Genomic DNA, 14,358 nt, shown 5'->3' with positions numbered 1-14,358 from the left:
GCTGGATTGAAAGTGAAGCAGCTGGGACAAGCATTGGTGTTCATATGGAGCATCTTCACCCGCCGCACCCCAGTGCTGGCCCCGTATTATAGTGTTGCACGGTATTTTAACAGTGTGGCACTTTTTCTAGTCTCTGTTCTGTTGATCCGCGTGTCTAGCCGTACTCCATCCCTTGACTACTGTGTCATATGATAGGCCATCCCAGAGCTAACCTGAGTCCTCCAAATGTCTTCTCAGTTTTACTTTGGTAACTTCTGTTCCTGTATCATTGTATATCCCAGTATCATATCATATACATGTCAACTTGCCTGTACCTTCAAGATGTCCTGCTGGGATTTTGATTTTAATTGAATTAAATTATGGATGAGTTGAGGAGAACCAAAAACTTAACTCTGTTGAATAGCCCAGCCCACAGACACTACATTTCTCTGTCTTATCTTCAGTCGTTGGTTTCCTTCACCAGTCAAGAGTATTCAGCGTAAACAGGTGCTCACACTTGCTTAGATTTAAACTTAAATTTTTGAGTATTTAAATTTTTTAGCACTATTCCAAATGATATTAAAAATTATTTTCTTATTTCACTTGCAATTTATTTCATTTTTTATGTGTAGGCTACATGTGCTATGAAGTTGCTGAAGTTAAGTATTCTAGGAGTTTTTTTTCTTTTTTGAAATACATATGTAGACAGTTACATCACCTGTGAATGGGGATGACGTTATAGTTCGTTTCCAATCTGCAGGGTCCCGTATGATGTTGAAAAGGAGTGGAGAGAGGTATATTCCTTTTTCCTTCTTAATTCTAGGAGAATGTTTCCAGTCTTTCGTCTATGTTGTTGTTGTTGTTGATACCCATTAGCAGGCTATGCAAGATTATTTTTAATGGGGCCCAGTGCAATAGCATAGTGGTTAAAGTCCTCGCCTTACATGCCCAGGATCCCATATGGGTGCTGGTTCTAATCCCAGCAGCTCCACTTCCCATCCAGCTCCCTGCTTGTGGCCTGGGAAAGCAGTTGAGGACGTCCAAAGCTTTTTTTTTTTTTTTTAAAGATTTATTCATTTTATTACAGCCAGATATACACAGAGGAGAGACAGAGAGGAAGATCTTCCGTCCAATGATTCACTCCCCAAGTGAGCCGAAATGGGCCTATGTGCGCCGATCCGAAGCCGGGAACCTGGAACCTCTTCCGGGTCTCCCATGTGGGTGCAGGGTCCCAATGCATTGGGCCGTCCTCAACTGCTTTCCCAGGCCACAAGCAGGGAGCTGGATGGGAAGTGGAGCTGCCGGGATTAGAACCGGCACCCATATGGGATCCCGGGGCTTTCAAGGCGAGGACTTTAGCCGCTAGGCCACGCTGCCGGGCCCTAGGACACCCAAAGCTTTGAGACCCTGCACCCGCATGGGAGATCTGGAAGAAGCTCCTGGCTCCTGGCTTTGAGTGATCATCGGACAGAACATCTTCCTTTCTGTCTCTCCTCCTCTCTGTATATCTGACTTTCCAATAAAAACAAATGAATCTTTATTTTAAAAAGATTAATATACTGAGATTTTTTTTAAAAAAAATCACATTAATCTTTCAAGTGCTTTTTCTGTATTACATTATGTGATCATGCGATTTCCTTCCTGAGTTTATCGGCATTACGGGCTACCCTGACCAGTCTTTCTGAATATCGAATGTGCTATGTATGTGATAAGCCCAGTTGGTCACAATGCCTTCTTTATTTCATGGTTAGATTCGGTTTGCAAATCGTTTGCTGAGGATTTTTGCGCCAATGAAGGACATTGGTGTGTAGTTTTCCGGTGCCATCTTGCTGCCTTTGCCATCAGGCTAACTCTGGCTTCATCAAATTTGTGGGGAAGCATTGCTTTTCTCTTACATTTTGTGCAAGTTGTATAATATCGGTGTGATTCGTCTGAGTAGTGTGTGGTAGAATTCAGCGCTGAAAATACTGGCCTCAGCCTTTTCTTTGCGGCAAGGTTTCTAACTCTAGATTCACTTCTTGCAATAGCTATAAATTATTCAGATTATTCATTTCCTTTTGCTTGGGTTTTGACTGTTTGCGGCTTTGAAGGAATTAGCCCATTTCGTCTGAGTTTTCAAACTGTGGGCCCAAGTCGTTTGCCGGATTTTCTCGTTGTTCTAATGTCTGCGGGGTCTGTAGCACGATTACTTCTTTGGTCGCTGACCTTGCTCGCTTCTGTCTCTACTCCTGTGCTTTGCTAACTTAGCTAGTGATTTTTCAATGTTTAAAAGGCTTTCAAAGAGCCAGACTTCCATTATTTTCTTGGTTTTTTTTCCAGTTTTTAATTACATTGATTTTGGGGGCTATATTTATTATTGCATTTCTTCTGCTTGATTTGTGTTTATTTTTCTCTTTTGATAAAAACATCCTAAGATGGAGCTTTACATCGTTGCTTTTTGTCTTCCATAATGTAAGGACTACTATAAACTTCCCTCTCAACGCTACATTAGCAACTTCTTATAAATATCCTTATGTATAACCTTCTAACTTCAAGAGATTTTTTTTTCTTTTTTTAAAGATGTATTCATTTGAAAGAGTTTACACAGAGAGAGAGAGAGAGACAGAGGGAGAGACTGAGATCTTTCGTCCACTGATTCACTCACCACATGACTGCAACAGCTGAGGCTGGGCCAGTCCCAAGCTAGGAACTCGAAGCCAGGAGTTTCTTTAAGGTCTCTCCCATAGGTGCAGGGGTCCAAGAACTTGGGAGCACCTTCTGCTATTTTCCTAGTAGCATTAGCAGGGAGTTGGATCAGAAATAGGGCAGCAGGGATGGGAACCATATAGAATGCCTGCATTGCTGGCGGTAGCTTAAGCCCCAATGCCACAATGCTGGCCCCATATGTTGTTTCTTAAAATGTTCTCTTTGACTCATCATGTGTTTAGAAATATGTCTAACTTCCATGCACTTAGAGGCTTCAGAGCTTATCATACTATTATTCCTCTTTAGTTCGTAATGTGTGTGTGATTTTATTTATTTCGAAGTGTTTCCACATTTGGTTCTTGACTCAGGGTATAGCCTATTGCTACGAGTGCTCTCTGGGAATTCCTCGAAGAGCATATACAGTCTCAGTCTTTGGGTATAGCTTTTTATGAAGGTCGCGACTATTCAGCTCTTCACTCGGATGGGTTCCTTGCTGTTCTTTTTCCATCAGACACTGTGAAAGAGTATTGAAGTCCTGAGTTACAGTGGGGGATTTGGCCATTCCCCTTTCAGTCCTGCAAGTTCTTCTTTTTGAGTTTTGATGCTCAGTGACATGCATACGGGGTTTTGGTTATCATGCCTCTGTTGACCACTGCTTCATGCCATCTGTTTATTCCTAAGAATTGTCCTGTTCAGAAGCGTGCTTTCTCTGATATTAATATAAGAATCTTTTTTTGGATTAACGTTAGCTTCCTTTCGATTAGTCCTAGTATGGTATACATTTTATGCTTAACCAGTCTATCTGATTATACTTAATTCATGGCATGGATCTTTTTTTTTTTATTTTTCCATTCCAACAGCATCTGTTTAATAATCATTTCATGAAATTATCGATGTGTTTACATTTAGATAATACTATCATTTCATTATTTGCATTCTCATTTTGATTCCCTGTTGCTTTTTGTCTGCGTTTCTGTGGAGATTTTTTGTTTTTACTTTGAATAACTTTAACGGTTTTTTCGCCCTTTTTTGGTATAAAACAAGTGATGGGGGAAACGCTGCTTTGCTAGCCCTTGTGCCTACATTGTAGCATTCAGTTTGGGTTTATTTATTGAACTTTCACCTACACTTTTTTTGGCAGTGCCCTTCAAGGTCATCAAGGTAGTACGTGCTTCATGATCTATCCTTCAAAGAAAAATCCAGAAAGTTCTGTGGAAAGAGGGAAGAGATGTGCAAGGCATATGTTGAAGTCCCGCTTTCCTTGTCTCTGCAGGACCGATGAAGGTGAGGCTGTGATCATGCACCCTGGGATGGTGTGCATTATGGTGGGACTACTGCCTCGGCTGTACCATGAAGACCACCCAGAGGTACCTCTCGACAAATTTGTCTCTGTCACGTGACCTATCCCAGTGACCCCAATTGTCTTCCCTTCTGTTGCTCTCGGTGTTCTGCACTAATGGGGCCATCCTCAGTAGGTTTTGGGTCCTGGTTGGGTGGTCACCACCTTTCCCAGGCCATGCAAGGCAGGTAACTTCTGTTAACTGAAGGATTTCCAGTAACAACAGCAGGACCAAAAAAAAGCTATGGAGATTAAAAAAAAAAAAAAAGGCAGCACTTAAACCTTCATGAGTCTCAGGTGCTTAAACACAGCACTGGGCACTGGGAGGGGGGACTGGAGGAGATTTGCCACCTGTACGTTCATCTGTCCCAAGGGTGCCCACTGAGGCCTTGGTCCTATGCTTCTTGTAGGAAATGAATACGGGATAGTGCGACGGGTGAAATAGGAATTGTCCACAGAGGATGCACTTGGTGCAGGGGTGGAGGTGGGAGTAGGGGGCTGGCTACGCAAAGTAAAGATCCTCAAAAATAGATGCAGTTACCAAAAGTGATGAGGGAGAATAAGGAGGAAAGCAAGGTGGTGAGGGAGCCAATGGTGGGGAAGTAAGTGGGGACAGGCCTGACCCAGTCTAAATGTGTGTGATGGGGTGGAGACCAGGGAGGCTGCCTCTTAGCTGGTGATGTTTAAGCAAAGCGTTGGAAGACAAACACAGTGAGTGCAGGGCAAAGAAGGGAGTTGAGCAGGCAGTGTGGGATGGAGTTTCCCAAGGGTGCCAAGATGCTTCTCTCAAGGGAGTGGGGATGGTTCACACAGGTGTGTCTGTACTGACAGTTGTCCCAGGCTATTTGGTGGAGAACAGCAAGTAGGAGGGGCTTTGCCTGCAAACAGGTGCCACCCAGAGGAAGCTGTCTGGGGAGGAGCTGGGGGCGGGGAACGTCTAAAGAGAGGGGCTGAGTGACCTCTTCAGAGATGGATGCACAGTGCCAGGATGTCAAGGGCTCATGCAGCAGCAAGGCACAGAGTCAGCGGTGAGCCCAGGTCCATCCAAGCAGAATGAATGTTCCAGAGGTTCAGACAAGGACACTGGAATTGATGAAGACCTGGAAAATGTGCCACAGTGGGGTCAGATATCAGAGGAGCTGGGTTCTGTTCCCAGCTCTGCTGCTGGCTCCAGCTCCCTGCTCATGCCGACTCTTGGAGCCAGTCGGGATCCCTCAAGTCGCTGGATTCCTGCCACCCACCTGGGAGGCTTGGACTGAGTTCTCAGCTCCCAGCCCCAGCTATTGCAGGCATTGGAGAGATGAACCAGCAGATGGAAGCTCTAGCTCTTCACGAATGAATACAGTTGTTGTTGTTGTTTTTTTTTTTTTAAAGAGGAAGAAAGGAAAAGGGACCACTTTAGATTTATTCGTGTCATATGAAAGGAAGTCAGTTGAATTGAGAGCTACCAGACTTTCAGTGTTTTATCCTCTTCACAGCAGTTTGGTCAGGGACTTTTTTACCTTTATTTTAATCAATGGGGAAGCTAAGCTCAGATGATCTAAGTGATTTTCAAGTATGCCCAATTGGTGCTCCTCGTGTGGACTCAGGTTCTCTCTGGATGCAGATGTTATGTCATGCATCTCACACACAACAGTGTCTCCCAGCGAATGAACAAGAGGGCCTAGCCCATCCAGGAGGTGATAAGGGGGTCCAGCTGTGTTCTGCAGATGAGCTGAAAAATAGGTAATGCATTTCAGGAAGACACAACAGCTTGATGGTAATATTAACCACAACCTGACAGTGACCGTGATCTAAGTTCTTCAGTCCATGAGAAAGGTAGATGTACAGGCATAGGAACTCTATGCACCAGGAAAACCTGTTGGAGTCAGGGCAGTTGTGTGCTGGGCACTGCCCTGGTGCCTGGGATTACTGGGCTCCTGTTGCCCTGCAGAGGCCTGTGAGGCCGCCATTCAGGCAGTTTGTTCATGACACATGTGCCCATGAGCCTTCGGAAGAGCCCTCTTCCAGACAACATTGGGATGGGATGTACTTCACAGACACCAGCATTGGTGGGAATGGAGGAAGTTGTGAAAAAATGGGATCAATCCCACATGGCAGCTGGGCCATCTGTTCTCATGCTTCTGGCGTCAGGATGCTGGACAGCACCCAGCAGGCCCGAGTCTCTGTTCCCCGTGATGCTGGTGGGATTGGATCAGCCACGGGCTGCCTCTTTACTCACAGAGCTGGACCCTTAGCGAGGCTGGCTTGCACATAGCAAGGGGCCTCAGCTCAAACTAATGGTGACATCCCAGGTCCTCCTTCGAGTAGACCTCTCATTCTCATCTCTCTCTGTGTCCCTACCACTCTCCTGCAGGTCACCCAGCAAGCAGCTCAGGGTTTCGAAAGGCTCAGGTGTGAGACAAACCAGTGCTGCTCCCACAGCTTTCTAACGACCCAAGTGAACGCAGCCTAGTCCCAAAGGGAGAAGACATACAGGGCCTTACTAGTGCTTTGTGTGTTTACAGAATGCAGCCAAGGTCCTTGCGGTGGTAATGACCACACCAGTGGTTTAGACAGTCCTCTTGCGCAAATAGTGGCTGAGCAATGCCTTCAGCACAAAGCCACCGCAGCAGGGACTCATGCAGTGACACAGAGAAAATGTAGGTCCAATCTTCGCAAGATGAGCCTGGGTTTTGGATAAAACTCCGTGAGCTGCCACCTCTCTGTGTGGGGGAAGAACTTCCACTCTTCACTCATTCCATGAGGGTTGTTGGACAGATTAAGTGTGCAAATGAGAAGTCCATTTGGCACCATACTTTTTCCATATTCAAGTCATCATATGTAATCGAGAAAGAGTCTGAGACTTCTTGGTGTCTGCTCAATGTGCAAATGAAACATACTGGTGTGATTCCGCAGATGCTAAATCAGCAGCTATTAAACGTCGGATAATTACAGTAATTGATTTCTGAACAGGGGGTTGGGGGAATCCTTGTAAGCACGAATAGAACAGTAAATCGAATGAGAAATGAGACCACACAGGAAAATGCCGAGGCAGAAATGACTGCGGGCTTTTTGCAGGTGTGAGTGTAGGAAGGGAATGGGGATTTTCAGTAGATGGCAGTGTTACTAAAAGATAGAAAGCAAAATACTTCTGGATAGAAATACTTCTAGATCTGCTGGCCAGTTCCTTGCACTCCATGAACGCCTACACAGTTTACATAACTCACATGCTGTTCCTCTCTGTGGAACAGAGGACATTCCAAGGCACAGGTGTCATCTTAGGGACCATGGCTTTAGTAAACCTCTGAGTGTGTTCTGTTCCGGTGTCTTACCCACTGTGGCTGGACTCAGTTTGTTCCAGTCACAGCTCGATGGGGTGGCTGTTTTTCTCCCTTTCAAGATGATGCAAGCCCTGGGAGCTGCTTTAGGAAGCAGAAAATCTAGCTGACCTTCAGCCTCTGGTGCCAGAGGCAGAATTAAAAGCTGGCGGTAGGGTTTTTCCTGAGTTCAAGGCAAAAGATGGAGTCTAGCTCAGTTCTCTTGGAGCTGAGTTGGTACCAGAAAGAAAGAATTTATTGCAAAGAAAGATAGCTTTCTGGTCCACTCTACAGCCATGAGGGGCTTTCGACAGGGAAATAGATGTGGGTTGGACCTACCACTTGCATTAGGAGGGATGTCCAGGCTGCAGTGCCTCTCCCCTTCCTCCGGGGCTGGGGCCCCTGTCAGTGCTTAGCAGGGAGGTAGCCATGTGTACACATGACAGCCCTAACCCACAGTATGGGAGAACCGGAGCTGGAACCCAAGCCATGCAAGATCAGCAAGACACCTGCCGGGTGCAAAACACCAGCCGGGTACCTCTGAGAAATTACAGTGTCACAGGAGCTGGGAGTCAGGGTTTCCTCCAACAAGGCAGGCTAGGGGCAGGAAATGCAGTGAATGGGTGGCACTGGGGAAGTCAGCCAAAGCACATTGTGAAGGGCCTTGAAAGTCAGACTCCGGGGGCTGTGTTTTTTGTCTTACTTCCCATCCTCCTCCTCCTCATCGCCACGCTCATTATCAGAGATACGTCTGTTCAGTTCAGGCTCTGTGGTCAAAACCTCAGCTGTCCCAGAGTCCTGGGAGAGTTGTCTGACCTCTCCGATCCTGTGCTTCTTCTGTGGGCTGTGGGGATGACAACGCTGCCTCTTTCTGGTTGCGGGGAGCAGGCTGCTTCGTGGTATGCAGAGCGCAGTGACGTGGGAAGCTGGTGTGACTGCTGTGGTTTGGTTGCCAGAAACCATGTGGACATTTTATCACTTCTTGACAAAAATTGTGCAAGGTAAATTTCAATATTTGTGTTTAGCAAATGGAGACTTGAAACTTGAAGCAATCCAGTGACAGAGTTAATAACCTTGCCAACTGATGGCCTTGCCAAAATATATTCCTGACCTCCTGCCACTCTGTTAGGCTGCCTTTCCTGCAGGAAAGTGGCAGGTGTGGGAGGTTATGGGGAGCCATGACAAGACACTGGGGAGACCACTGTGCATCCTCCATCTGCACCTCAGGTCATTGTCAGTGCGTTCCAGAGACCAGGAGACTGCTCTGAGGGTTCTGCTGCCATGGAAACGTCCTGCACAGTCTGATGGGATGGAGAGAAGATTGGGTTCAGAGCTGTGTGTGTCTGTCAACCCATCAGTGCCCCCATTTGGAAAATCTGGTGTCATTTTCTGGAATGAGCCTGGGTTTCAGACGCAGCAGACTCATCATATGGGTTTCAAGTAACTAAAATATTGACAGTGTTAATAGCCCTGGGGAGCTTTGAACTAGGGCAGGCCATTTGGAAAGAGCTATTTCCTCCGCCAGACACTGGGAAAGTAGGATTCTTGCTTTGTTAAACTGTAACCCATTAGACATGTTGAATTAGACATGCGTTGAGTTTCTTTGTTTCCTATGCTCTTTCTCACCGAGTCGGAGCCCTCAAATATTCCTGTTGTTCTAGTGTTGTAGGGGAGGGGTGAGGTGAGGCTGATAGAGATGGTAGCTCTAGATCAATGATATAGATAGATAATTGAGAAATGATACAGAGATGATGGATAAATTATAGAAGATATAGATAAATGATACATACATAGACTGATAGATGGATGGAAACCAGTGACAGTGTGGTATTTAGCATGACAGAAACTTGGGCACAATGCTGGGCTGGGAATCAGAAAAGCTTGTTTGGATGAAGGGCTGTGCGACTCATTCCTGAGTAATGAGTAGGAGCTCAGCAAAGTGGTAGGATTCAAATGAACATTTCCCACTTGGAGCATCGGTCAGGAGGGGCGGGCTACGCTCAGCCAAGTGGGGAAGCGTCCTTGTGACTGGAGAGTCATGGGGCACAAGGGGAGGGTGGGAAACCAGACTGTCTATGTGCAATCTTCAGCTTCCAGGGAGCATGGACCGTTGCCGTGGGCCCCATTTGTCAAGGAAGCAGATTGGAAGCGGGCACTACCCACTCACCCACACACACCTTGGTCTTGGTTACATGTCTGTTCTCCGCCCGGAGGGAGCCAGGTCCTTTGGCTATGGTTCTGCTGATTGGGTGGGAGCTGAGTTCTCTCTTTACAGCACACACTCCTGGGCCCACCAGGCCATGGCAGCAGCACAGATGAGTGTATCAGGGTGTGGGGCTATGGCACCATGGGAAGTTCACAGCCACATGGAAAGAGAACTAATTTTAAGAAAGTATTGGCTAAGCCACAGTCACTTGCCGCACACTGAATCTTTCTCTGCTCTGTCCAAACCATCAAAATAAAGAACATTACAACTAGATGAAGAACACACGACCTATTGCAATCCCAGCACATGCCGTGCCTTCAGAGGCAGGGCAGCAGATGCTGCACATCTGATGGTCTTCCTAGTGATGTCCGGATGTGCAGCTCAAGGGACAAGGGCTACTGGGGCAGATGTACCTGACCCTCAGCCTCTTTGAAGGGACTCTTCCCCACTGGGCCCAACTCACTTTATGCTCTGGGACCATATTCCTGTGCTCCAGGAGAGAAGGTGGGAAAAGAAAAAGAATCAACACCCCGGGTGAGACCAGGACAGACTTGAAGTCTCGGCCACCAAGTGCAGTGAACAGAGATGCCCACTGTGTCACATAACACGGTGGCTCCATGATCCCTTGCCTCGCGGGTGCAGCCTGCCCGCCAGCAGGGTGACCCCATGCTCTTAGAGTCCTAATTGAACCACTCTCCCCTTTCCTGCCTCGCCAGTCATCTGTGTGATGAAAATCAATCCATCTGCAGGGGGCAGAGACCAGACTGGTTTCCTGCCATTGCTTATATTTTCACTAAAACCCCATTTTACTGGAACCAACATTGAAAAAAAAAATCCCAGCACATTTTATTCAAAACAAGGCAATATTGGTATCGACAGAGTCGCAGTGATAATGAGGGCGATCAATTTTCCCTCCTCCATTACGGGGTATCGAGCAATTTTGGAGTAAACTTGTGGCATCATTAGGCAAGATCAGCATTTCTCTCTTTTGCAAACTTTTTTTTCCCTTTTTCTTTATTTTCTGTGGCATATTTAGAGTTTTAAGTATTCCTGTTCCAGTTGGGGGGGAATAAAACAACAACAAAACAGCAAAAAGAAACCAAGAGTCCCCCCAGTTAGTATGTGAAGTGCTGGTAACGAAAGCTTGAAGGCTGTAGATGTGTCTCTTTGATTCTTGCTGGTAGGACATGGTAATGATATTTCGGTAGGGTAGGGACTATCTTGGGAGAGGGACTGTTGGAGGTGAGACAATTGATGACCCTTTTCTGTTTCAAGGAAAGTGGAGGCAGGGGTGGAGCTGGGGCTGGGGTGCCTAGGGACTGTGCGAGCCACAGAGATTCCTGGTCCCCACTATGGGTGGTGGAAGTGGACAGCTTGGTGACTGCTGCCTTTAGCACTTGGTGTTTCCATTCTCCTGGGTCTGCTTGTGTTCATTCACAGAGCTCAGGTTCCTGGGGAGGGGATCACCTTCTCCAGACAGTAAGTCCTGTCCCCCGAGTCGGTGACAACCAGGGAGCTGGCCTGTTGGCCAAGCAGCAAGAGTGACCCCTGGCAGAAGAACCTTGCCAGCCAAATCACTCCAGTGACATTTTATGCTGGCTAAATTTCAGTATTTATTATTTTCTGGAAGATGTATTTTCTTTATTTAAAAGGTTACAGAGGAAGAGGGAAAGGGGAGAGAAAGAGAGAGAGATCTTCCATCTGCTGATTCACTCCCCAAATGGCTGCAGTGGCCTGGGGCTGAGTCATACTGAAGTCAGGAGCCAGGAGCTGCTTCTAGGTTTTCCATGTGGATGCAAAAACTCAAGATCTCGGAGCATCTTCCCCTACTTTTCTGGATGCAGTGCTGGAGAACTGGATTGGAAGAGCTGGGCATGGAATTGGTGCCTAGATGGGATGCAGGTGTCCTTAGGTAGCAGCTACACCTGATATGCCATGGTGCTGGCTTCTTATTTCATTATGATTGTTTTTAATAGAAGATAATACTTTTAAAAAAAAATTGGAAAGTCAGATATACAAAGAGGAGGAGAGACGGAGATGGAGATCTTCCGTCTGATGATTCACTCCCCAAGTAACCGCATGGGAGCCTCCACCCGGGTCTCCCACGTGGCTGTGGAGTCCCAAGGCTCTGGACCATCCTCAATTGCTTTTCCAGGCCACAAACAGGAAGCTGGATGGGAAGCAGGGCACCGGGATTAGAACCGGCACCCATCCATATGGGACCCCAGCACATGCAAGGTGAGGTACAGCCATCATCCAGTGTCAACTGTTTCCAAACCAGTACTGCACCTACAAAAGCAGATCTCATCTTTTTTTAAAATTGATTGTTTATTTTTTAAAATTATTATTTTTTTTGACAATTTTTACATAATTAGGGTAAAAAGGTTCAAGCACTACAGGAAGATGGGCAAGATAATTAGTTCCGTATTGTTTCCTTAACATATCTGATGTAAAATGGGAATAAGGGAAATGCCCCACCCAGTCTCCCACCCAGTCTCCCACCGGCCCCAGGTTCCTGATGTGGGGCATGCTCTAAATTGATTGTTTATTAATGTGTGAGATGAAGAGACAGGGAGAGAGCCTTACATAGATAGAACTGATAAAAATAGGTGATAGGGAGTGAGAGATAATGAGAAAGCTTCCATGCAATTGTTCAGTATTCAAATGCCAGGGCTGGGTTTGACTGGAGCTTTGGGTCCAGAGTTCATCCAGTTCTCCCATGTGGACCGCCACATCCTAGGATCTGCCTTAGCAGTAAGATGGAGACAAGATCTGTCACAGATCTCAGGAACCTTAACCACCAGGCTAAACCAGTCTGTCCCTTCCCATCTTCAGAGACCGGCCCCAAGCATGGGTTTTTAAGCAGAATCTTCAAAGTTTCATATGTTCTCAGTTACTTTCAGAAACTTTGAATGCAGGATGAATCCAGCATGATGCTTCCGAGGGGTAAACCAGCCGGTCCCCATCTGTTGGCCTCTGCAACAGCTGACCCTGGCAGCTGCCCCCCTGTATGGGCCTGCTGGAATCCCAGGGGTGCGAATCCCTGCTGTGACTGCAGAGGGCTCCCAAAGGGACCCCTGCCATGAATGGCATGCAGCCAGCATGGGAAGGGAGGGGACAGGTTCCTGGTACGCATCAGGAGCCCACAGAAGTCAGATCTGGCCTCGGGGCTCACTGCTTGCTGTGGTCACCTCTCAGCTCTCGGAAGAGATCCAGTGTTCCCTGGCGAGCCACCTGCAGTCCCTGGTGAAATTCGAGAAGAACCGCCAGATCATGTGCGAGGCTGGCATGCTCAGGGTACTCATGACCTCCTGCCGGGGGGCACTGGCCTCCGGCAGTGGACCTCTGCATTCACACATCGTCCGGATTTTTGAAAAGCTTGCTTCCCAGGCCATCGAGCCAGATGTGCTAAGGTACCGAGTGCTGTGGACAGACCACCGCTGAACCCTGTGCATAGCTGGGGAGGGGGGTTGTCACCACAGTGGGCTGTGGAGTCTACAGGGACAGGTGTTCTGATGTCCCCTCCTCACTTGTCTGGCTTTAAGTGCTGAAAGTCCATGGACCAGAAGCGCCAGTGACCACAACACCAACGCAGCCCCAGCCCCTGGGATGGGTGGCGTGAGAAAAGGGGCTTGTGGGTCCCTAGATGAGGAAAGAAGGGCCTCCCAGCATGGCTGCAAGGGCCAGTGGTAGAAAGGGAGGCTATGGCTGCAGGGGACTGGACACTGGCAGCTGCAGGGCCTCCCAGCAGGGAGAGGACTGGGCTTGGACCACTGTATTCTGCAGAACACCAACAGGGAGGGAGGGCACACTGGGAGTGGCAGGTGTAGAAGACAGAGGATGGAAAGGCTGCAGCTGGGAGGACATGAGTCCCCCGGGGACCCTCCTCTGCCTAGAGGGGCACACACCAGCTGCAACTCACCATGCTGATTGCCCAGGAGCTTGCGCAGAAGCCATGGGCATTGGACAATGATAAAGTGTGTGTGGCACAGGCCAAACTTGAGATGCCTGGATTTGGGGGCTCTCTGGCCAGGTGGCAGAAATTCAGACAGGCCTTACAGGTGATGGGTGGAGGGGTCAGGGAGTCCTGGATGGCAAGGGGAGTGGGCAGGGTGGTGCTGGAAGGAACTTCTGCCAGGAAGAGTGTCTTCTTCACCTGTTCCCCTCTGCATTCCCATTGTCAGACAGTTCCTAGGACTTGGCATTCACCCGGCTCCTGCAACCACCATGAAGATGTCCAGTGCATGTCGTGGGCACCAAAGGCCCCCTGACCACTCAGGTGAGGACAGAGAAGAGACCCGGGAACAGGATCCCTGGGGTTGGATTGTCAACCACAGGGAGGGGACTGGCAGATGTGGAATTGTTGCTGTCTGGTGTCCACAGGGCAGGTGGGATTAGAGCGGTGAGGGCAGGGAGCCTACGCAAGGGCAGGCCTGAAAGGAGACTCATCCATGAAGACACATGGTGGTGAGCACATGCTTGGCCCCTCTGGGCCTGAGGTCCTGAGTCAGTACTAGGGCTTCCTTCACCGATCAGCGGGACTGGGCTCCACACAGCTCACAGCTCATGGTTGTTATGCTGTCAAGAGCCCAAGCATTAGGCAATGCCCAGGGTCAGGCCTGGCACCTGCAAGGATACTGGTCCAGGGAACAACTGGGAGGAAAGAGTGCTGTGGAGGAACTGAGTGAATGGAAGATTGCACAGGCTGTTAAGGTAGGAAGAAGGCTCTGCTGGAAAGTGGGCATTGAGAATCAGGCAGCCAGAGGTAGGAGCTACAGGTTGTGTAAAAGACAGGCTACTATAAGGGAGGAGGTGGGCTATTAGGTTGAGGCAGGATCCCGGCGAATGAT

At 48.1% G+C, this 14,358-nt stretch overlaps 1 protein-coding gene across 3 annotated transcripts in view; it reads left to right on the top strand.

Annotated features, from left to right (window-relative positions):
* WDFY4 (WDFY family member 4) overlaps positions 1 to 14,358 on the top strand; it is a 231,424-nt gene that overhangs the window by 63,688 nt on the left and 153,378 nt on the right. For 2 of the 3 annotated variants that reach the window (XM_058671561.1, XM_058671562.1), the window contains exons 13-15: positions 3,938 to 4,031; positions 12,707 to 12,921; positions 13,693 to 13,787. In XM_058671561.1, the coding sequence (XP_058527544.1) occupies positions 3,938 to 4,031; positions 12,707 to 12,921; positions 13,693 to 13,787 (404 nt within the window). Of the gene's footprint in view, positions 1 to 3,937; positions 4,032 to 12,706; positions 12,922 to 13,692; positions 13,788 to 14,358 lie in introns of those variants that run through there. The other variant, XM_058671563.1, reaches the window with a different exon arrangement.

The sequence above is a fragment of the Ochotona princeps genome, chromosome 13 (assembly GCF_030435755.1).
Source record: "Ochotona princeps isolate mOchPri1 chromosome 13, mOchPri1.hap1, whole genome shotgun sequence".
Lineage (NCBI taxonomy): Eukaryota > Metazoa > Chordata > Mammalia > Lagomorpha > Ochotonidae > Ochotona > Ochotona princeps.
Note: the sequence above shows the minus strand (reverse complement) of the source record. Positions and strands in the feature narration are given on the sequence as shown.